The sequence below is a fragment of the Diplotaxodon limnothrissa genome, linkage group LG6 (genome assembly GCF_057381915.1).
Source record: "Diplotaxodon limnothrissa isolate DT_005_m linkage group LG6, D_limnothrissa_male_GT1.1, whole genome shotgun sequence".
Taxonomy (NCBI): Eukaryota; Metazoa; Chordata; class Actinopteri; order Cichliformes; family Cichlidae; genus Diplotaxodon; species Diplotaxodon limnothrissa.
This window is the reverse complement of record NC_140601.1, coordinates 4,355,824-4,379,536: the sequence shown is the minus strand read 5'-3', so window position 1 is coordinate 4,379,536 and position 23,713 is coordinate 4,355,824. Positions and strand designations below refer to the sequence as shown.

The following is a 23,713-nucleotide window of genomic DNA, read 5'->3' as shown; positions in this document are numbered from 1 at the left end:
TCTCTTTTCCAAAGATGAGTGATTCCTCAATCAGATACAGGGCTTGCACAATCGCTAGCCCGACGTCCTGGGGCTAGCGTTTTTTTTCAGACGGGCTACCCTGCCCGTCGGGCTATTGTAGGAAGGAAAAATATATGTCAATGCTTTTGCATTCTTTCAGAAATGTAGCTGGGTAATTATGTCATTGGCATCGGTGAGCCACTGTCAATATGTGACATATTGAAATCGTGTTTGAATTTGCGCTTGTTTTTTTGCTTTCACTTTGCAATCGTGCGAACTGTGTATAGAGAGTGACAGCACTGATCTGTGAGTGATGATAATTTGCGCACCAATTCCTCTGACATCGTCTTATTAATCGTTAGCTTACTATGCAAACATGACAAGTGAAATCTCCCGCAGCTTAAACATGTGAGAGGTTGATCGCGCAGAGAATCGCTGAGCTTATGTGAGTCCGTGTGTAAAAGCAGCAGGATATATATTTTAGTTCTGCTGAGCCAAATAAGACAGGTCAGGGTGAAGAAGTGACAGCCAAAGAAAAGCTTACCACAAAACGGAGAAGTTATGACAAATGAGACTATAAGGCAAAAAGAAAGTGCAGCTTTATGGTTTCATGGACAAAAGAATTTCTGTGGCTGCAATATGACGAGCTAAATAACCAGGGCTGCACATAAGTGGTCCGCAGGTGCGCATTCGCTGTCAAAATAAAAAACGCGCACAAGGGTTAGGGTTAAATTTAAAAACTGTACTTTTGAGTTAAAATATATATTTATAATTTTAATAAATGACAAATTAAAAATGCATGAACATTTTTTTTGTATCGAAAAAATATCGAACCGTGACACCAAAGTATCGAACCGAACCGTGAATTTTGTGTATCGTTGCACCCCTAATAGATAGATATTAAATGTTTATAAAAGTCACAGACGCCACTGTTGAGTATTGTCTTGTGTCAAGTGATTATGTTTTTATCTGATGGAGAATCAAGAAGAGAGATCACAGAGCTTTTCAAATTGAAATATTGTAGGCCATGAATACAGCAATATCACTTTATGAATATAGCCATTACTATGAAAATATTTCCTGTGAATTTGACATGTTCGCTTGAGAGCATTCAAGTGCTGGAGGTGTTAAAACATCTGAGAACATAAATATGGTTAGTGAACAATATAAATAAATAATATAGACAAATCGAATTAATACAATTACGAGTTTTAATTCCTTTCCAGATGAAAAAAAAATGTATTACAGTAATCCTTCATTATTCTTCTATTAAGTTGAATGTCAGAAATGTAATTAGAAACATTTTAAATTTCTAACGCCTTAATACCTTAATACCTTCTTTATCACTTTGTCAACTAGTAACATAAGGATTCCAGTCTTCACTGCCCACAAGAAAATTGACTAATGCTTTAGTCATCTGAAATGTTTTCAGTGACATAGCTTTCTCAGAATCAAAGACAAAACAAAGAAAAACAGGATACACATTGAAAATAAACTACAATAAAATGAAATAAATGCAATACAGGAAGGTAATGGAATTAGAGACGCTTTTTTACTGTAGGACTTTATTATTGTTTTAGGGCAGTGAAAAACAGTTGGGATTCTGTGCATGTGTGGGAGGGTTGCACAGGATTAAGGTTGGAGGATGCTGCCTGGAAGGTCATGCTCAGCATGCCTCTCTGGTTGGAGAGCGATAGAGGAGGAGTGACCTCAGGTTTCCAAGTGAGGAAGATAGCTGAGGGTGGATCTACTATTACCACCACCAACAACCACTCCTCCTTACCTTACAGACAGCAACCAAGTGATGCTGTCCTTGGAGAATCTACCTGATAGACATAAGGAGCATTCAGTCAAAGGACAAAGAAGGAGTTTCTTTTAACAGGAGGCAGGGATCTGAGTAAATGGTGGGAAAAAAATCTAGAAAAAATCTTAATACCATCAATGAAGTAAAAAGGAAGCTGACTTAATTAATTGTGGACTGCATTAGATGACAAATGCATTGCAGATTTTCCTGAAAACTAGCTTTCCAATGCAGTCGAAGCCTATAAGTTAAAGCTGATTATCAGTCAACAATTAACCCCCCCCCCCCCTAACAGAAAGATTTTCTTTTTTAAAAAGCTGATAGTTTTAACGTGTTAGAGCAAAAATGAGATCAACTTAGACGTCATTGTCATCATTCAAATTGAATAATTTTTTTATGCAAACCTGATGAAAATCGTTCCAATATTTCCCCCTGAATGAAGATGTAGAGAAACTGTAGCTGATTTCCTGTTTTGAGCAGTGAAGGTCTGAGGGAACAAGTACCCTGTAATAAAGCAGAGTAAGGTCAGCAGACTCCCAATGTGTCAGCACACTGTGCTGGATTAGCTGCTGTAAGCCTATTAAAGTGGTTTGGACTGGGTGGGCCAGCACAGACTACACTTCACTCTTTACATGCAATGATGCAGGCTGGCTGGCTTGAAGCTGCGACCACAGTACGGCATGTGTCCTGTAGGAGTGTCCTTGACCAGCACGGTATTGGTAGACGCATTCCTACAGTCCTTTCAATGTTCTTTTAATGGGATGCAGAGAGCTCAGTTGGATAAGCTGCAGGACCAGGCTGACACCAGAACAAGTGCTGGAGAGGCTGGTCGGGCTGACTCTCCCACTGCACCTCCCCTACCCCCTACAGTGGCAGTGACGCCACATAGGATGGGGGCAGGCTACGACCCTCAGGTGTTCCTTGAAACATTACAGGCAATGGCAGAGGCATGCCAGGCTACCTGGCTACCTGTGCCGTTGGAAAGAGAGGCGCGGCTGTCAGGTCATGCTGACGGCCACGCAGCCAGAGGAGGTGGAGGGTTGCAGCTGGCAGCTAGTGGGACGAGGCTATTTCCAGGTCCCCACGGCCCTGCCCTGGCAGAGCAGCCACTGCAGCTACAGGACACTAACCCCTTTCTCCCAGATCTGCCTCACCAGGTCCTGCCAGCGCTGACCCACGGCGGGCCACACCAATGCTAAGGCAGAAGTGTTAGAGATGCGGGTGACAGGACATATGCGGCGGGAGTGTCCATTGATGGAGGTTGGTCAGGTGTTCCATGTCATTGGGGTCCCAAGAGCGACATACAGTGTTCGGGTAAGCTGCCAGGCTTTGGTGGACTCAGGCTGCATGCAGACATTCCTTTTATCTCAACAATTCTAAAAAAAGACTAGTTACAAAACAGCTAACTGATCATCTGCAGAGGAATGTTTATTTAAAGAATTTTACTCAAGATTCAGATTTCATCACAGTACAAAAACAGCATTGGTAACAGTTACAAAGAATCTTATGGCTTTTAACAGCGATTAGAGCATTCAAAAGGCATTAAAGGTACTGCTGCAATAGTTTGAATCTTATTTAATAGACCCCAATTTGTTGATGTAAATGGAGAGCCCTCTTCACACACTTGATGGACTTCTACAGGATCTAAAAGACACATACACTATACATGTGTTATATTACTGCTCCGCTATGAGCTGTCCCAGGCAGGCATCTTCTGCCTGACACTAGACTATAAAAGTTAGCTCAAATATCTTATGTATCAAAGTTGTATTGGCGATTTGTTTTGATCTATAGTTTTAGTATCCTAAATTTTTGTTTTATAGGCTTTTTCCATGTAAATCCCACATTCACTCAAGCCGTGAATACTTCTGGCTTGAGTGAATGCTGGTGCGTCTGGCTGCCGCTATTGACCGGTACATTTTTTGACTTGGATTTATCATTTTATTTTGTGCTTTTTTCTAATTTTTCCTTTGTTGTCATTGTTATATTATGTGTTTTATTCTCCCCCCCCACAGCTTGGCTCTTTTGCCATCAGAATTATTGTCTAAAGGCAAAGAAAGATGCCCAACAGATTTACTTTACCAAATGGACTATCCCGGCCTTGCCGTATTGGTCTATTTGATTCACCTTTGCTTTTATTGTTCATTTTATTTTCACTTGCTACACACGGGACAGACATGACTGGGGGAAAGAAAAGGGAGAATGAAAGAGAGGGAGGGAAAGAAAAACATTGGGGAAGAGCGACGGTGATAAAGGGCAAAAAACAAAAACCAACAAAACAAACAGACAAAAAATACAAATATCAATCACCTGGATCACCTGTTAAGAAAGAAAAAAAGAGAAAACAAGCCAAAAAAAAAAAAAAAAAAAAAGGGGAAGAGGAAACAGGAAGCTGAGACGATATATGATAAGCTGTGACCGCGCTGCAGGACTACAGATGATACTGCTCCGTGTCACATCAGAACATCATCGCAATAATCTATGTGAATATAACAGTAAATACTAAATATGGAATATTATTGTGCAGCACATAAGATCAACAGAACACAGTGTGCTTTGAGGTAGGAGCCAAAAAGGGTGTAGTTTGTGTCTGTGAGCACCCGTGTGTACACCTGTGAGCATGGACGCGCTTGTATTTAAAAGGTTCCTTCATGTAATGATCTGCTAGAGGGTGTGGGGGGCCACAGCCCCGTCCTCCAGGGCATGAAGCAGGTATGGAGGAGATCCAGGCTCCAGCCATCCAGAGGCCCTCAGAGCACAAGAGACCAAGAAAGACCAACAGAGGGGCAGCCGCGCCACTGTCCCAGAAAGAGCTGAGGAGAGTCCCAGATGAGGGCTCACTCAGCAGCCGTGGAGCAGAAGCCGGGGGGGGGGGGGGGGGGGGGGTTGCAGTGACGCGCCCGTGAGCTCCGCCGGCAGCCAGCTGTGCCAGAGTGACCGAGCCCCAGGCCGAGGGCAACCGACCCCCTTTGGGGGTGGGGGCTAGAGTTTTATTCTATTGTTAAGTGTCCTCTGGTGTCTTGAAAGGCACTTTCAAATAAGATTTATTATTATTATTATTATTATTACTACAACAGTCTTCTCTCAAGACATGTTTTGCACTTCAAGGAATAAAAATGCTTTTCATTGTGCCTTTAATTGTGCAATTTACAAATAGTGCAAAATGCAGACAAAAAAAACGAAAGTAAATTTAAAGAAGACATTTTACTGAATATAATTAAGATTAATTATCATTGACTGTTCACACCCTCCTGCTGATCCATGTAGCGGTCTGGAGGGTGCAGCAGATTGAAGCGCAGCAGCTGCAGATCCACAACTTGCCGTTGCTCCTTTACATGGCCCCAGCACTCTCTGGGACCCCAGGCAGGTGGAGATGGGGGAGGCGGGTCAGAGTCAGCGGGATTGGAGTAGTTTTCCTCAGGATGCTGGTGGTTGTTGTTGGGGTCAGAAGGGGATAAGCTGCTGTTGCTGTGGCAGCGAACTAGGAATTTTCCCCGGTGGTGACGATGGTAGAACATGCCAGCAACCACCAGCAGCGCAAGAATTAGTGAGCTGAGCAGGAAGAAAAGGACGTATACACCTTTGGCTTCAGTGGACAGGCGTGAGCTGCAACCTGAAGGGAAAACGAAAACCCCGCCAAACAAAACAGGAGATCAGCAGCTGAAATAAAGCAGAATATCTGCAAGTCTAACTAAGATTTCTGATATGGGTCAAACATACCTGCAGCCTTCATGTCCACACAGATGGTTCCTCCTGATCCCAGGCGGGAGTTATCCTGAAAGCCTGCCCGGCAATGGCATGAGTAGGAGCCAAACTGGTTCACACAGTCTGCATTGAAGTCACATTGAGCAAGCTGGGTCCCACACTCATTAACATCTGAAACAGACATGCACAGAACTTTTAGCTGATAATGTGTTTAGTATTATATGCATTTAAAATAAACTATGTAAAAACAATTAGTGTAATCAAATATGTATTTATCAGTAATCACTGTTTTTGACTCCTTCCTGTTTACAGATTTGTCCAGAGTAACATTACCAAGCAATTTTGGACACTTCCATACCTGCAGTCGACACAGACATAATGATTGCCTTTCTCAGATTTCCTTTGCCACTGGCATCAACTTCAATGAGCCCCTGGAGAGCAGAGTGGATGCCCCTGTGGACATGCATGCCTCTAGGTCCCTGTCTAACTTGCAGCCAGAGGATGTACAGCACTCCTGCATGCAACCTGTGCACAAAACCTGTAATTATGTACCGTAACATATACCTTAACAGTAAAGCAGCTTTATGGTCCATAGATCCCGTTTCATTATTGAGTCTAAAACAGACTACACAATGACATAAGTTCAGGCGCTGCAGAGTGAGGTTTAATGTAATAAATACACCAGTTCTCAAGTGGAGTTTCCAGGATTTGTTTTTAGTATGGTAGCAAAAGAGGAAAATGAATGAGAGAGGTGGGGAAAAGGTCTGGTCCTATATGCTGGATACAAAGTAAAAGGCACCCTTTTTTCCCCAAGTTGGACATGGAGTCCCAGAGTGACAGTCAAAATGTCCAAAATGTGAAGCAAATGAAAATTCCAACAACCACAGCAGAACAACGGGTATCAGACAATGAAACGGCGATAGCAGACACTGAGCATAATTAACACAGATAAGAACAATCATGGGAAGACAGAGACAGGAACTAAAACTTACACAGAGCACTAAAGAAAACAGAATCGAAAACTAGGGGACAAAAGCATAAACAAAAAGACAAGACAGAGGAGGACCAAAATAAGGAAACTGATCAAGTTAAACACAAGAACATCAAAATTGGAGCCAAAGTTTAATACAAACCCTAGAACAATGAGGCAATCTAAACAGGTACCCAGAACTCCAAAGAAACCAAACAGGGACTTAAATAATACAATTTAAAACTTTAAACACTACAATAAAAGTAAAACCCTAAACAGAAACCCAAATTCAGCAACTTCAGAATCAACACAACACTGCACAAGAGCATAAAAATTGTAAAACTACTGACACAAAACAAAGTGGCAAAACTGTAGTGAAATAGAAGAAACATCTCAAGTGTACAAGTGTTCAAATTACATTTTACATCTGATCCCATCTATACTTTCATCCAGTCGTGGTCGGTTTTGCAAGATTAGACCAATGGTATTTACGTGTGGAGTTGCAGTTCTTTTCTGCATAGGTTCACTCAGAAAAGACAGTCTCATTCAAAGACAAACTTATACTTCAGCATTAATGGAAAGACTTGTGAGGATGTTTTCTACAAACCTTTTTATTCTTTTGGAAGACACCGACAGTTGTGCATGCAGAGCCTCCAGCTGTTTGCTGATCTACAGAAACAAAAGCCATGTACAAAGTTTAGTCTGGGCCTTCACCATTTCTTAATGCGTCAATGAAGCTTTGTTTTTTATATTTATTACAAAAACAAAAAAAAACAAAAAACAAAAACATGCTACATATGACACGCACGTACACACACACACACACACACACACGCACCAAAGCTTTTACTGAAAGCAGCAGTGATCTGGCCAGGTTGTCCCAAGACTTCAGCAAATCCTGACTAAAGTTGATCTCTATGGCCACTTCAAGCAGGTGATCTGTCAGAGAGATTTCAGAAGACCAAAATAAAGTCATTATATTAACAGTTTCACTGGTAGCTCAGATAAAATTAATTAAAGTTGATCTCCAGATTAGACATACAGGCATACACAAAGTTTGGACACACCTTCTCATTAAATGTTTTTTTTTCTTTAATTTTACTACGTTCTACACTGTAGACATCAAATATATGAAGCAAGATGTATGTAGCAAAGAAAAAAAACAAACTCTAAATATACTTTATATTTCAGATTCCTGAAAGTAGCCACCCTTTGCTTTCTTGACAGCACTGCAATCCCTTGGCCTTTTCTCAATGACCTTCAGGATGTAGTCACCTGTCAGGGTTCGATTGTGGAATTTCATACCTTCTTAATGGAGTTGGGATGATCAGTTGTGTTCTGCAGAAGTCAGGTTGGTACAAAGCTGAAAGTTCTATTTGACAACTACTAGAAATTATATTATACCAAGAACCAATCAGCTAAATAAAGAGAAATGACAGTCCATCATGACTTTAAGAACTGAAGGTCAGTCAGTCTGGAAAATTCCTCAAACTTTGACTGTGTTGCCAAGTGCAGTCTCAAAAACCATCAAGCACTATGATGAAACTGGATGAGGATGCCCCAGGAAAGAAAGACCAAGAGTCAACTCTGCTGCTGAGGATATATTCATCCGAGTCACCAACCTCAGAAATCTGAAGTTAACAGCGACTCAGATTAAGCCCAAATAAATGCCACACAGAGTTCCAGTAGCAGACACATCTCTACATCAACTGTTCAGAGGAGACTGTGTGAATCAGACCTTTATGGTCAAATAGCTGCTAAGAAACCACAACAAGCAGAAGAGATTTGTTTGTGCCAACAAACACAAGTATTGGACATTGTTGGGCATTTATTCAAAATTAAAAGGCACACAGAACCAGCATGGTTACCACAGCATCCTGCCATCTCATCCGGTTTGCATTTAGTTGGACCACCATGTATTTTTCAACAGGACAATGACCCCAAACATACCTCCAGGATGTGTAAGGGCTATTTGACCAAGAAGGACAGTGATGGAGTGCTGCGCCAGATGTCCTGGCCTCCAGTGTCACCTGACCTAAAACCCAGTCAAGATGGTTTGGGATGAGATGGAGCGCAGAGTGAAGGCAAAAGGGCCAACAAGTGTTCAGCATCTCTGGGAACTCCTTCAAGACTGTTGGAAAACCAGCTCAGGTGACAACCTCAAAGCTCATCGAGAGAAATCCAAGAGTGTGCAAAGCAGTAATCAAAGCAAAGGTTGGCTATTTTGAAGACTAAAGTATAAAGCATGTTATGAGTCATTTCATACTTTTATCTACTACAAAATTACATGTGTGTTCATTCATAATTTCGATGCCTTCAGTGAGAATGTACACAAACATCTATGAGTACAACCAATGGCCACAACCAATTGTGTACAGGGAGTGCAGAATTATTAGGCAAGTTGTATTTTTGAGGAATAATTTTATTATTGAACAACAACCATGTTCTCAATGAACCCAAAACACTCATTAATATCAAAGCTGAATGTTTTTGGAAGTAGTTTTTAGTTTTAGCTATTTTAGGGGGATATCTGTGTGTGCAGGTGACTATTACTGTGCATAATTATTAGGCAACTTAACAAAAAAAAAAAAAAAAAAATTATATATATATATATATATATATATATATATATATATATATATATATATATATATATATATATATATCCATTTCAATTATTTATTTTTACCAGTGACACCAATATAACATCTCCACATTCACAAATATACATTTCTGACATTCAAAAACAAAACAAAAACAAACCAGCGACCAATATAGCCACCTTTCTTTGCAAGGACACTCAAAAGCCTGCCATCCATGGATTCTGTCAGTGTTTTGATCTGTTCACCATCAACATTGCGTGCAGCAGCAACCACAGCCTCCCAGACACGGTTCAGAGAGGTGTACTGTTTTCCCTCCTTGTAAATCTCACATTTGATGATGGACCACAGGTTCTCAATGGGGTTCAGATCAGGTGAACAAGGTGGCCATGTCATTAGTTTTTCTTCTTTTATACCCTTTCTTGCCAGCCACGCTGTGGAGTACTTGGACGCGTGTGATGGAGCATTGTCCTGCATGAAAATCATGTTTTTCTTGAAGGATGCAGACTTCTTCCTGTACCACTGCTTGAAGAAGGTGTCTTCCAGAAACTGGCAGTAGGACTGGGAGTTGAGCTTGACTCCATCCTCAACCCGAAAAGGCCCCACAAGCTCATCTTTGATGATACCAGCCCAAACCAGTACTCCACCTCCACCTTGCTGGCGTCTGAGTCGGACTGGAGCTCTCTGCCCTTTACCAATCCAGCCACGGGCCCATCCATCTGGCCCATCAAGACTCACTCTCATTTCATCAGTCCATAAAACCTTAGAAAAACCAGTCTTGAGATATTTCTTGGCCCAGTCTTGACGTTTCAGCTTGTGTGTCTTGTTCAGTGGTGGTCGTCTTTCAGCCTTTCTTACCTTGGCCATGTCTCTGAGTATTGCACACCTTGTGCTTTTGGGCACTCCAGTGATGTTGCAGCTCTGAAATATGGCCAAACTGGTGGCAAGTGGCATCTTGGCAGCTGCACGCTTGACTTTTCTCAGTTCATGGGCAGTTATTTTGCGCCTTGGTTTTTCCACACGCTTCTTGCGACCCTGTTGACTATTTTGAATGAAACGCTTGATTGTTCGATGATCACGCTTCAGAAGCTTTGCAATTTTGAGACTGATGCATCCCTCTGCAAGATATCTCACTATTTTTGACTTTTCTGAGCCTGTCAAGTCCTTCTTTTGACCCATTTTGCCAAAGGAAAGGAAGTTGCCTAATAATTATGCACACCTGATATAGGGTGTTGATGTCATTAGACCACACCCCTTCTCATTACAGAGATGCACATCACCTAATATGCTTAATTGGTAGTAGGCTTTCGAGCCTATACAGCTTGGAGTAAGACAACATGCATGAAGAGGATGATGTGGACAAAATACTCATTTGCCTAATAATTCTGCACTCCCTGTACTTAGTGAATACCTCAGGCAGCAGAAAGAAAGAAGAGGAGCAAGGAGAAGAAGCATCATGGAAGGATGGGCCCCTGTATGGTATAGATAGAGGAAGTCGCTGATATCCAGAAATCCTACCAGAAACTGGACAAAGCTGGAGTGAAAGACAGCACACAGGCTCTAATCATGGCAGCACAGGAACAAGCCCTAAGTACAAGAGAGGTGGGGGTCTACCACACTGGGCAAGATCCCAGATGCAGCCTAAGTAAAGATGCCCCAACACATAACAGCAGGGTGCACCACAACCAAGTGGCCAGCATAGTATACAGGAACATCTGTGCCAGCCTGAAAGTCCCAAGGTCAAAATAGGAGAAGCCCCTAGGGTGGTCAAGAATGAGTGAGCCAAGATCCTGTGGGACTTCCAGATATATAAAAAAAAGCTGGTGATGGCTAACAAACTGGGCATAGTAGTGGTGGACAAGCAGAGGAAGATAACCGTAGTTATAGATGTAGCAATACCAAATGACAGCAACATCAGGAAGAAGGAACATGAAAGGTACCAAGGGCTCAAAGAAGAGCTCAAGAAGATCTGGAGGATGAAGGTAACAGTGGTCCCAGTGGTATTCGGTGCACTTGGTGCAGTGACTCCCAAGCTAAGATCTGAGGAATAACATCTGAGAACTCTTTTCAGAACAGCGCAGTCATATAAATAGCAAAGATACTGCACAGGACCCTCAAGCTCGCAGGACTCTGGTAGAGGACCCTAGCTTGAAGGATAGACCACCCGCAGGGGAGAGAAAGGAATGACTTTTTTTTTTTTTAATAAATGAGTAAATCTATCTATAAAACATTTTTAAAATCCTGCTCATGACCAGACTGTGTGTTCAGCATAAGGTACAATGGCAATTTAGCCAGATAAAAAGAGAACTCACACTTCAGAAAATAAATAAATAAGACATTCTTGCTCAATACTCACCACCAGGAAAATGTTGAATTTCTGAGTCATTTTTCATGTTTGCTATGAGGGACAAAAAACAAAACAAAAACCACACAATAAAAAAAACAAAACAAAACCAAACCCCTCTCCGACTTCCCACGAATGAACCAGTTGTGTAACCCAGTGCTTATCTACACTTAACATAATTCAACACCACTCGACCACATAGATTATTTGTGTGCGCTTTTGTTTGGCAAAAAAGCCCCATTTCTTTATAGTACATCCAAAAGTATCTAGAGTGCATCACTTATCCCACATTTTGACATATTCTTTCACATGCACTGTAATAATAATAATAAGTTGTATTTATAGGCGCCTTTAAGACCCTCAAGGTCACCTTACAATAGCACAAACAATAACAGCAATACAATATAATAAAACATGGCAAAACAAAATTTAGAAATAAGAGGGAAAAAAGCATGAAAGTATAAAAATCAACTATATAGTTTATTTTCAGATCAAGTACAATCAACTAAATTTACCACAGGTGAACTCCAATAAGGTTGTTGAATCGTCTGGCAGATGATAATTGGAAACTGGATGCACCTGAGCTCACCTCTGAGTGTCATTACAAAGGCTATAAATATTTATCTACATGTTCCATTTTTGTTTTTCCATTTTTTTTATTAAAGTGTAAGAATTTCAAGTTTTTCACTTTGTCATTGCATTGTTTTGTGGTGTGTGTAGAATTTTGAGGTGAAAATGAATCAATCCTATTTTGGCTATAACATCACAAAATGTTGAACAAGTGAAGCACTGGCAATACTTTCTGGATACAGTCAATTCTTGTGTTAGGGTTGAAGGGGCCTTAATTACAAGGTTATAACAGGAAAACACTTAACATGTGGAACTTATTTTTACTCACGTATGTATCATGTACAGCTCTTTTAGAAAATCAAAGAGCAAGTTCAAATTTTAATAGCTGTTTAACCTGAAAATGTTCATTGAAAATTTAGTTGATCATGATCTCATTTCAAAGAACTAAACATATCTGGCTCACTAAGGGTTTACAAAATGCATGTAAAAAGAAAAATACACTCTATAGGGAATACCTAAAACAAAGAACAAAAGATGCTGAAAATAAATATAAAAAATACAAAAATAAGTTGACCAATATTATACGTGTATGTAGAAAGGAGTATTATAGTAAAATATTGAACAACAATAAACAGAATATGAAAGGAATATGGGATGTTTTAAACGGTATCATTAAAAATAATTCTGGACAACAAAGTTATCCACAATACTTTATCGATAATGGCAATATTATGGAAAACACTGCTGATAAGGTCAACAGCTTTAATCATTATTTTGTAAATATTGGACCAAAACTGGCAGAACAAATTCCTGAGTCACTGCCATCAGTAGAATGTAGTGAAAACCTGATTGATAGGAACCCTAACTCAATGTTCCTCACATCAGTGGAGGAAAAAGAAATAATTGACATTGTACACATGTGTAAATATAAAACATCTACTGATTGTAATGATATTGACATGAAAATCGTCAAGAAGGTCATTGAAGGAATTGTAGGACCTCTAACATATATTTGCAACTTATCATTTCAGACGGGAAAAGTGCCAAACAAAATGAAAATAGCTAAAGTTGTGCCGCTGTATAAAACCGGGGATAGACGCCACTTCACAAATTACAGGCCTGTTTCTTTACTACCACAATTCTCCAAAATCCTAGAAAACCTGTTTAATAAACGATTAGACAAATTCTTAGATAAATATAAATTACTCTCTGACAGTCAATATGGATTCAGATCAAAAAGATCAACATCTCTGGCATTAATCGAATCAATTGAGGAGATTACGAATGCTATAGATCAGAAACAGTATGCAGCTGGAGTATTTCTGGATCTCAAGAAAGTATTCGACACAATCAATCATGACATATTAATTAATAAACTGGAACGGTATGGGATTAGGGGGGTTGTACTGCAATGGGTGAAAAATTATTTAAGTGACCGGAAACAATTTGTGAAGCTGGGTGTCCATTCCTCATCATGCTTGGACATTGCTTGTGGTGTTCCACAAGGCTCTGTACTGGGTCCAAAATGATTTATTATTTATATAAATGATATTTGTAAGGCATCTGATATATTAAAATTAGTATTATTTGCAGATGACACAAATATTTTTTGTTCTGGGGGGAATCTAAAGGAGCTGCTGGATACAATTACTTCAGAAATGTGCAAAATTAAAAAATGGTTTAACAGGAACAAACTATCGCTAAATCTAAGTAAAACTAAAATTATCTTATTTGGGAATTCCCTTAGAAATGCACAAGTGCAGATTCATGTAGATGGTGTGGAAATTGAAAGAGTACTTGAACATAAGTTTCTTGGTGTGATTATAGATGATAAATTAAACTGGAAGTCTCATATAAATCATATACATAACAAAATTTCAAGAAGTGTCTCAATCTTGAGTAAAGTAAAACACATTCTGGACCACAAATCACTCCACATTCTCTATTGTTCCCTGATTGCACCGTATTTGAATTACTGTGCAGAGGTTTGGGGCAATACTTACAAATGTTCGCTATCATCAATCTTTATATTACAAAAAAGGGCCATAAGGATAATCCATAAAACTGGTTACAGAGATCATACAAATCCACTATTCTTAAAATCAAAAATGCTAAAATTCACAGATCTGGTTCATTTTCTCACAGCACAAATTATATATAAAGCAATAAATAACCTGCTTCCTGACAATATTCTAAAAATGTTTTCTAAAAGGGAACGGGGATACAATTTGAGGGGGGAATTAAATTTAAAACATCCTCGTATCCGTACAACATTAAAAAGTTTTTGCATCTCTGTGTGTGGAGTGAAGCTGTGGAACAGACTAAGTAAAGATATGAAGCAATGTCCAAGCATGGCGCAGTTTAAAAAGCGGTTTTTACAGGGTACAGGGAAAAGGTAGAGATTTGATAGGGTGTTCTTGTCTAATATTTTCATGTGTGTGCGCATGCACGGGTTTGGATGGATGGATGGATGGATGGATAGATGGATGGATAGATAGATAGATATAAAAATAATTGTAGGTTGTGTATCCTTGAGGTGTTAATGGGGTTATTGAAAATGTGTATATGTGCGTATGTGTGTATATACGTATGTATGGATAGATAGAAACATATATGTGTATATATTAAAAAAAAAAAAATTACACATAACATAATGTAATTGCAAGGAGGTATTTCTGTAGTCTATTGATACTAGATAGTGGAAAAGGGGTGGGATTAAATAAGCTTATGCTTCTTCCTGCTCCTTTTTGAACATGGACGTTATTTGGAGTTGTGGTTGCTCGTTTTCCTTTTGTTTGCTTTGTTCATTTGTCTCTTTTAATTCTATTTTTTTTATACTTTTTCAACATGTTCAAAATAAAGATTCAAAATAAAAAAATAAAATATCTATATCAAGCGATATAATTACAGTTAGTCAATACAAAAAAGACGAGTACCTGAAAGATCCAGGAGAGTGTCTGTGTTCAAATGTACTCACAGTTCGCTCTGTGGTCCGACAGTGGCTCCACCATGTTAGGCTGAGGATGAGTGTGATCAGCGTGCTGTATTTCTTGTCTGTCAGAGGATGGGGAAAGCTGGACTGAGGTCTGACTGACCTCTGTTATGTTCTCCTTCACTGTCCAGCTCAGAGTTGTGGTCTCATCCTCTGCAACAGTAGATTCCTCCTCATTCATTTGTTTTGCTGTTGTAGTGTCAGTGGTGACTTCTAGTTGGGTGTGAGTGATACCTCTCCCTGATCTGAAGGTCCTTTGGGTGGACACTGATGCAGTTGGCATGGTCGTGTAGTTCCCAGACAAGGACAGAGGGTTGTTTTCATCCACCTGAAGAAGGACAGACGAAGAGTTTTACAATGTTTTCTGGAATTTACAAGCAAAATAAAAAACAAAACAAGTACTGCAGATTTTTGCAAGATTACCTGGTCTTTATCATGTTGTTTATACTTCTCTGGGTTTCCTTTTGACATATAGGGTCATTACCATTAATGTTTTAAGTTCCTGAGCAGTATCCAGTATGGCAATTTGGTGATTAAGTAATGTATGTTGGATCTTATTGTAATCATATTACATTTATGTGTAATTCACTATTGTATTAAATTCAGTTGTCACATTACAGCTAACCAAACAGCTATATCACTGTTACTTGAGCTACATAGATTATATGAATGATGGGAAAATAAAAGAAAACTATGTAGCCTTGATTTTAATGCTAACTCACACAGTAATCACGTGACCTCACTTAATGTATGAAATATATTAAGTTAAAAAAATTTCACATTTCATAAAATGTGACATTTAAAAAAAAAAAATTTTTAGAAGGTTAATTTATTAAAGAGAAAATCAAAACAAAGTGCAGAAAAAAGCCTAAATGATTTACACTGCAGAGGGACTGAAAGAAGTTGCTAAACTTTTTTCTACATGTTTTTAATCAGTGAGTGAAATCTTTAACATTAGACAGTAATTTTACTAGGGCTGTCAGCGTTGACACCAATTAATCCAACATCACAATTTACAAGATTACAATTTTTAAGGCAATTAACCCATCTGGAGCTCAGAAGGCCTCAAAATTCCTGAAATGTCTCTGTCAACGCATTTCGGGCAGTTTGTCCAGTCTGTGCTCCATATGGGTTAAAAACCTTTTAATTGCGTTAATCGTAATGATGCGTTAACATTGACACGTTGACTACTTTTTACCCATTCTTAAATTTAATAGTGAATATGCAGCTTTTGCCAGCGTTAGAAATATTGCCAGGCAGCGTAAGGCATCTAAGACTAACACTGTGTCCACTCACCCAAGTGTTTGTGTCTGCAGGCATCTTGGGCTCCGTGGGTAGCTCAGTCATCCTTGCTAATTGTTCCCTCTTTGTACCTGGTCCAGATTCACTGAAGTCCATCAGCCCAGGAGATGTCTCTGACTCATTGCTTGTCTCTGTAAAGCCTTCCCCTGGGTTATAAATGACTGGCGATCCAAATGCCTGGTAGCGACCATAAAAGCCCCTGTACAGGGGGTTGGGCCAGCCACTAATCAGTAGCACTACATACAGAATATTGGAGGAGGTGGTGTATTTGGCCTCTTGCCAGCACTTCTGTAAGACTTTGTGTCCCGCTAAATCTCCAACTGGCTCGTCAATGTGGATTTGGTCCTGTTTGAGGTTACAGATGTCATCAGGGGTCAAATCCTCCAGGTAGAGATGAATCCTTTTACTCGGATCCACCTGGATTGTCCAGTTGCACCACAGGGGAGGATTGGAGCATAGGTAGTCCGGGGAGAAAAACTCACCACTGTCACTGTATAGCAACCGGTGACAACTCCGCAAGGCAAAGAAAGTGTTTTCAGCTCCAGAGTCTTCTGTGAACCGAATAGACAGATATGTCATTAAATGAACAGAAATGGTTTTATATATTATTACTAATGCAATTCACTTTTCAACCTAGTTGGCAGGTGCTGATTTCAGTACTGTATATAATCAACATTTTAATTTTATTTATTTATTTTTATATTTTAAAATCAGGAAAATATACTAACATCATTCACTTTCACACTGAATAAAAACAATCAAATATTAACCTGTATAAGGAAGGCTCTCCCATAAATCCATATGGGCGATGTCAAACTACCAAAATGAGGTACAGTTTATTTAGAATCCAATTAGCTCAAATATAATGGTCATATTTCATAAGAAAGTTTGCATGTGCGTTGGTGATCAGGTTTTATGAAACTAAAATCAGTTTGTTAGCACAGGCTGAAACATTTAGACTTACAAAATGACATATAAACATAGAAAATCCCAAGTTAAACATTTGCAGACTCACCTGGAGGCTGCTCAGTATCTTCTTCATTCACCTAAAGACAGAAAGAAATACACAATTAAGCTGTTAACACAAATCCGAAAGAGGTTATCAGTGAGGCACAATAACTTACCTGTGCATTACAGTCAAATGTCAACAAAAATATGAGCAGCACACACTTGAAGTTTATGACGGCTGTTTGTTTCATTTTCGTATGCAGTTAAATTACTGAAATTTGGGAAGCAACAAAGTCAATCTGATCCTCTCAGATTCAGTTCAACGGCTATTTCCTTTCCTGTCTCTGCAGGTGAATTGCATCAGTTAGTTGATTAAGTTTCCTTTTACTGGCTAGTAATATCCATTTTATCCAGCAGAGGGCACTGTAATATTTATTATTGGGCTGGTGCTTTCTGCTTTAAAGACAAAGCTGAAGACACTGCACCTATTTTATTTAGGGGTTTTATCTGCTACAGATATTTGCTGTGTTTGAGTTTCATAAACTATTTCTTTACATTTTTTCCAGGAAAAGAAAAATACCAAAAATCACATGTTATAATTTATGAGATTAGAACACTTTATTGTCAGACATTCAAATACAGATTAGTTTAAAATTTACCACAACAACACACAATAACAAGAGACAGTTTTCATTTATTGAGCGTGAGGAGCAGATGGGTGGGGGTAATGGCTAAAACAATGTCAAAAAAACTTAATCCTTATTCAGTCAACCATGGAAAATTGTTGCATATGAGCCAAACTCACTTTACTGCTTATTCAAATACACACATACAAATAAGCAAGAAAAACAGTTAAAATAATATTTCATAAATTGAATTATGGAAGTCTGTGAAAATATGTGTCATGTTTCTGTCAGATAAACCTGAATTCACAGCAACACCCAGTGTCGGATCACTTTAAGTTTTATTTCATTTCTTTAACTTAGTCACGTCAGTTAAGGCTGAAAAGCAATTCATTTAAAATGCAGTGATATTAAAAATAAGACTCCTGCTTATATTTTCCCTGATGCTTTTATCCATGTTTTTATGATGCTTTGAATTATAAGAGCCTTCAGATGTGTGAAAAGTGAAAATGTGTATTAAGAAGAAAATGTAAAAGCAAACATGCACATGATAATCATGTTTTTTGTTTCTTTTTTTTGTGGCACGGCTGTTATATTGGAGTAATAGCAGTGCTATTCAGACAATGTCTGATCTATTATTTCATCTACTAAATGTAGCACCATCTGCAAATCTAAAAATGTAGGTCTAAATTTTATACACGTGCAAACGTTCAGCCACAGTTTGATGCTCAAGCTCTATTACCTTATTGAGTTACCTGCTTTTGTTCATTTTATTTGCAAGTGGTGAAGATTGGGATTTGACCAAATAAAAGTGGGATGAAAACAGAAATAACAGCTGGACTGTTTACCAGCAAACACATCCATTAAACAACAAATATCAACAAAGTAGTGAGCTATGTTGAGCTTATAGTAAGAGTGTTCTTTGTTATGAAGGTGACTTTCTTTTTGCCTGCATAAATCACCATGGTAACATATACTTACCGCATAACTTATACCAGGTTCCAGGTTAAGTTCTGAATTTCAGTTTAAATTTGGCGGGAAGCATCACATGATCAATAATACTTTTATTTAAAGAATGTTTCTTGTCTTTTATAGATTCTCTGCTGAAGGTATCTGTATATGCAATCTGTTTAACCTCACTTTACTCACATCACTAAATGAAGCCCAGTTGTGAAATTACAGCAGTGCAAACGGTGTGTCATGTGTAATGCATGTATTCAATTGCAAAAACTGTATAAAAGTTTGGTCTGTTTGCCAAGTCTCTTTAACATTGTTTTAATGCAGCTAATAAAACATAGATTAGAAAATTGAATTGTTGCATTTGTAGATGATTTATGGTCAATAATTTCCAATCAATAACATTTATTTCACTTTCATCTGACTACAAACTAAATGTCTTCTTTATTAGGCTACAGAAGAGTATCAGACCTGAACACACTGAGTAACATTTACTGATTAAATGTATCAAAGTTTCAGAGTTCAAATACAAAGCTGTTAGAAGTTGTGTTAGAAATAAAGAGCAACACCAAGAGCACACAGAGCGGTAAAATAAATATAACTCAAGCTAAAACAAGTCACCTGGATCAGTGACAAAACAGCACATTACTCTTGTATTTTATTTACAGCATATGTGTTGCATTTTACTGTTTATATTATATGCAGCATTTTTTTCTGAATCTTTAGTGTTCTCTGTCACTCATGTTGAAAGATACAGTTGATTCTCATCTGATACATTTTTTGTGGCACATCAAATGGCTCCTTTTGTGTATGTGCCCAGAGCCTGAAGCAGAAAGCCTGAGCTCCCAAAGAAATCTGATACTGATTTCAGGATCTGTCAAGACAGCTAATGCAAAGAAAGCCTCACTATGTGGAACTTGCTTGTGAAGCTAATTTAATATCTTTAATATCTTTGGACTTTGTTTTTTTCAGATTACATCTGTTTTAACTTTAGTCGAGTGAGGTTAATGTATGCCCTTTACTGTTGACATAAAATACGTTATTTTGTATAAATTTGCTGCATCTTGAGGAAGCATACAAAATTCAGAGACACTGGAATGTTTTAATGATTAAAAAAATGTTGGGGGCAAAGCTTCACAAAGAGTCATCTGTGAATGGAACAGACATACATGTCATTAAATGAACAGAAATGATTTTATATATTATTACTAATGCAATTCACTTTTCAACCTTGTAGGCAGGTGCTGATATCAGTACCGTATATAAATCAACATATAGTTATGCATTTTTTTTAAATCAGGAAAATGTACTAACATCATTCATTTTCAGGATGTTCATTTGTACTTCATGTTAGTTCTCAAATCGTTTATTGTGTTTTTAAACATACTGAATGACTCAAATTTTAAAAATGCATCAGATGAGAATCAAATGTCTCTTTCAACATGACTGACAGAGAACACTACAGATTCAGAAAAAAAATGCTCCATATAAAATTAAACAGTAAAATGCAACACATATCCTGTAAATAAAAAGTAGCAACCCTGTTGAACTTTGATTTGAAAAATATAGAATGGAAGGATTGAAAATGACTGACAAACTCAGTATTGCAAACAGCCATTAATAAAGCTTTCACTGGCAGTCCAGCTCGGGTTGGACAATGAAGGGCCAAATTGTTAACATCTCCTGTGGAGTTCGGCTGTGAACCAGCATCAAGTTCCTGTGGATACAAGGATTGTCTTTATACTTCTTTTCAATGTCAAATGTCTTGAAGCCATTGTGCTTCTCAGGAACAAGACCCAGCTTCTTGAGACACATCCCAGTGTATACATCATCAATGGGAAACAGCACTACTTGCTGAGATACATTGTGTAGGCGTACCGCCAACTCCCCAGAGTACAGATATCCTCCACCGCCAGCATAGGGAGGATAGTTACCCACAAACACACTCTCTGGGATAAAGTATTTAAGTTTTTTGTCTCTGTGTGGCCCAGCATTTATTATAACATCGCCTATGAACAAATCCTTGGACTCACCCTCTGGCAGGCCTTCCAGATAGTTAACAATTCTTAAGGTGTTCACAAAGACGTCGTCATCGCCCTTAAGAACAAACCGAGCTTGAGGACAGTGTTTGGTAAACCACTCCAGAAAGAGGACCTCTTTCAGAGTTAGGTTTAAGAAGCTGTCTCTGTAGTCCCATTGAAGTATGTCTTTGTGAAGCTTTGCCTCATGACTCAGTAACTCCTGCAAGTCTGGGAAGTGGTCTGACGACAAGACGTTGCCTAGCAGGAACACTGTTACCACAGTCTGGTTGGCTAAGACTCCTGCTTGTCCCCAAGTTTCACGAATGGTCTGCCGCCTTTCAAAATGAGAGATCAAAGACTTGACAACCAGCAGTAGGAAAGGTTTTTCACTACAAACATGGGGCTGATTTATTAACATAGGGTATGTCCTACAACGCATGTACAAAAGAAAGTCCTGGAATTGCTTTGGTAGGGAGTTGTAGTCAAAGATTTGCCTGGGCACTCTGTAGTCCGGTTCACACGGGTCCAGAGGTCCAGTGTCATTGAGCCAATCTGGCAGTGTGTTGCGTGACGTGCTGGAGAATACAGAGTTAAAGTTGGGGTTGTAAATGAAATCCAAGCGTTGCTGCTCCTTGTTCCAGAAGGTTTCATTCAGTATGTGTTTACTCCAAAACCTCTTGGATGGGATGTGAACTTTGTGATGGCCACTTCTCTTGTGTCCAAGGTTCCATGACACGCTTATCACGACACAGATGAAGACGTTAAGCATCATCATGTAGCAGAAAGCCTTTATTTTATGGCGACATAGAGCCGCGCTGCCTCCCCTCTGCATCTAGACATGAGAAAAGATATTCTGTTTTCAAAAAGATAGAGAGAAAAAAACATCTGCAGTGTCATTGCATTACAGGCAAACTTACAACAAAGCCAGGATACAAAGGAGCACTTGGAAACATGGAGACTATTAAGTTGAGCCTGAAGGCGCGAACAGGAGTAAAACTGAACGAATCTGTGACAGCAGGCCAGTGGCAAGCTTAATTTCCCCTGGTTTTGTTTTAGAACTGTGACTGGCTGCACACAAAGCTCCATTTTCATTCCTAATCCTCGAGGAATGGCCTGCGAACATTTTTCCGCTCATCTTGACAGACAGGAGTCACACATTTTCAATTCAGCAGTGCACATGACACCAATCTGTGTACTGCCTGCTCATAAATAAAATTTACATATGTACCACTTGATGTCACTGTTTCTCTGGTAGTAGTACACCTACAGTATATATTTGGTAGGTTGTGTTTTTCAACTTTTACAAAGCTTATATATGGATATACATGTATTACTCAGACAACTGATCTAACAGTCAATGTTTATGGTTATGCGTGAGTTTTTAATAATAGACTCGAGTAGTAAATAAACCTGCATGCATCTGTGTACGCTCATCACACTGGGAAAACACAAACAAAGAAAAAAACAAAACACCCAACGCACAGTCTGTTAAAGTTCATTTGAAGTCAAACCTGATTTACAGCTTACAGCTAATAATGAGGGTGCAACCTGTCGGGTATGTTCACGTGTGAGCTTAATTATTCACAAACTCCTTTAAGTAAGATAAACTTATTTGATGAATATGGTGAAAATCCAGATCGATCTTACTAATTTGATTGATAATGATGTTATTACTTTAATACTGGTAAAAATAAATAAATTGCAAGCTATTGGAACAATTTGAAAATAGTCCTTTTTCCTGGTGTTTAGGCTTAAAATGCTGTTTTGTAGCTGGTCCGGTCTATAAAGATGCAAAAACTCATTATTCTTTCCTGAACATTCCTCCTCACTAATCTCTTGTAGAGGTGTGGAGCATTGGGCCCCTTCTAACCTTTTTGCTCTTCCCACTTTCATTGTGCAATATTTAGTGCTGCAACAGTACCTATTTTATTTATGTATTATTTAAATACAAGCTTCTCAACCAATAGGCAAAGAGCAAAATGAAAGCATTCCTCATTTCACTAATTATAGACTGCAATCAATATGCTCCTATCTTCAGATCATTTTAATAAAATATACAAAAGGCTTTTATTTGAAAATAAATAAATAAACGTTAAACTGGACAAGATAAGAGACTCTTTAAAAATTCGAATCATTCATCTTACTGTAATGCTGTTTATTTTGCTAAAATTTTACTTTTAAAAGTATAAGTGACACATCGGTGCTATTTTTACCGGAACATCTGCCTCCATTTCACCCTATTCATAGCATCCTGCTCTGCCGCACCAGTCCTCTGTATGTCCTCTTTCAGTACATCCATGAATGCTCTCTGTGGTCTCTCTCCTTTTCTCCTGCCTTGCAGCTCCATATTTAACGTCCCTTATTCAATATATCCACTATCACGCCACTGTACGTGTCAAACTTGCCTCTCTAACTTTGTCTCAAATGCCTGGCCTGAGCTGTCCCTCTGATATATTGATTTCTAATATTGTCCTGATCTTTGGATGGCTGACCCTCATCAATCTTCACTTGCTCTACTCCTTACAACTTCCTTGTCAGACCTGTTTCCATCTCATTCAGGTACTTGTATTCTGTCTTGCTTCTAGTGGCTTCATTTTTCCAGCTCAACCTCTCCAACCTAACCTCTGACAGCTCTCTACTCTCACTACAGATCGCAGTGTAAACATCACAGTCTACGGAGTCTACAATGTCTGACCTCATCTGCTACAAAAATTGTAGCTTGGCAGCATCAGACGGTAGTCGGTAGACGGCTTTAGAACGTCTAGTCTGTCCATCACCATAGCAAACAAAAGGGGAAACCATACGGCTGCTCACTGATCATCAACTCTCTCCTTAACAACTTCCTTTAGTTTCATGGTTTGGTTCTGAAGTTGCTACAGC

The 23,713-nt window shown here is 38.9% G+C and overlaps 2 protein-coding genes across 3 annotated transcripts in view; both read right to left on the bottom strand.

The window, feature by feature from the left end:
- Nucleotides 1-5,031: 5,031 nt before the first annotated feature.
- LOC146629962 (uncharacterized) lies at nt 5,032-17,483 on the bottom strand. Its single transcript, XM_085355497.1, has 10 exons — nt 17,409-17,483; nt 17,300-17,330; nt 16,279-16,835; nt 14,968-15,310; nt 11,433-11,474; nt 7,315-7,415; nt 7,084-7,145; nt 5,865-6,031; nt 5,522-5,677; nt 5,032-5,414 (listed from the first exon to the last, which is right to left on the bottom strand). The coding sequence occupies exons 1-10, from the start codon at nt 17,481-17,483 to the stop codon at nt 5,032-5,034; spliced, it is 1,917 nt and encodes a 638-aa protein (XP_085211623.1).
- Nucleotides 17,484-20,441: 2,958 nt separating this feature from the next.
- LOC146629961 (N-acetyllactosaminide beta-1,3-N-acetylglucosaminyltransferase 2-like) overlaps nt 20,442-23,713 on the bottom strand; it is a 4,163-nt gene continuing 891 nt past the window's right edge. The window contains exons 1-2 of one of the 2 annotated variants that reach the window (XM_085355495.1): nt 21,751-21,786; nt 20,442-21,665 (exon numbers count right to left, since the gene is read on the bottom strand). In XM_085355495.1, the coding sequence (XP_085211621.1) occupies nt 20,442-21,665; nt 21,751-21,786 (1,260 nt within the window). Of the gene's footprint in view, nt 21,666-21,750; nt 21,787-23,713 lie in introns of those variants that run through there. The other variant, XM_085355496.1, reaches the window with a different exon arrangement.

Bases quoted from the DNA above. Each gene is read 5' to 3' on its own strand.
- LOC146629962 (XM_085355497.1), bottom strand. From the start codon at position 17,483: ATGAAACAAACAGCCGTCATAAACTTCAAGTGTGTGCTGCTCATATTT. The intron at 11,475-14,967 runs GTGAGTACATTT...TGTCCCTCATAG, and splicing joins GTCGGACCACAGAGCGAACT to CAAACATGAAAAATGACTCA. The intron at 6,032-7,083 runs GTTTGTAGAAAA...TTTTGTGCACAG, and splicing joins TCTTCCAAAAGAATAAAAAG to GTTGCATGCAGGAGTGCTGT.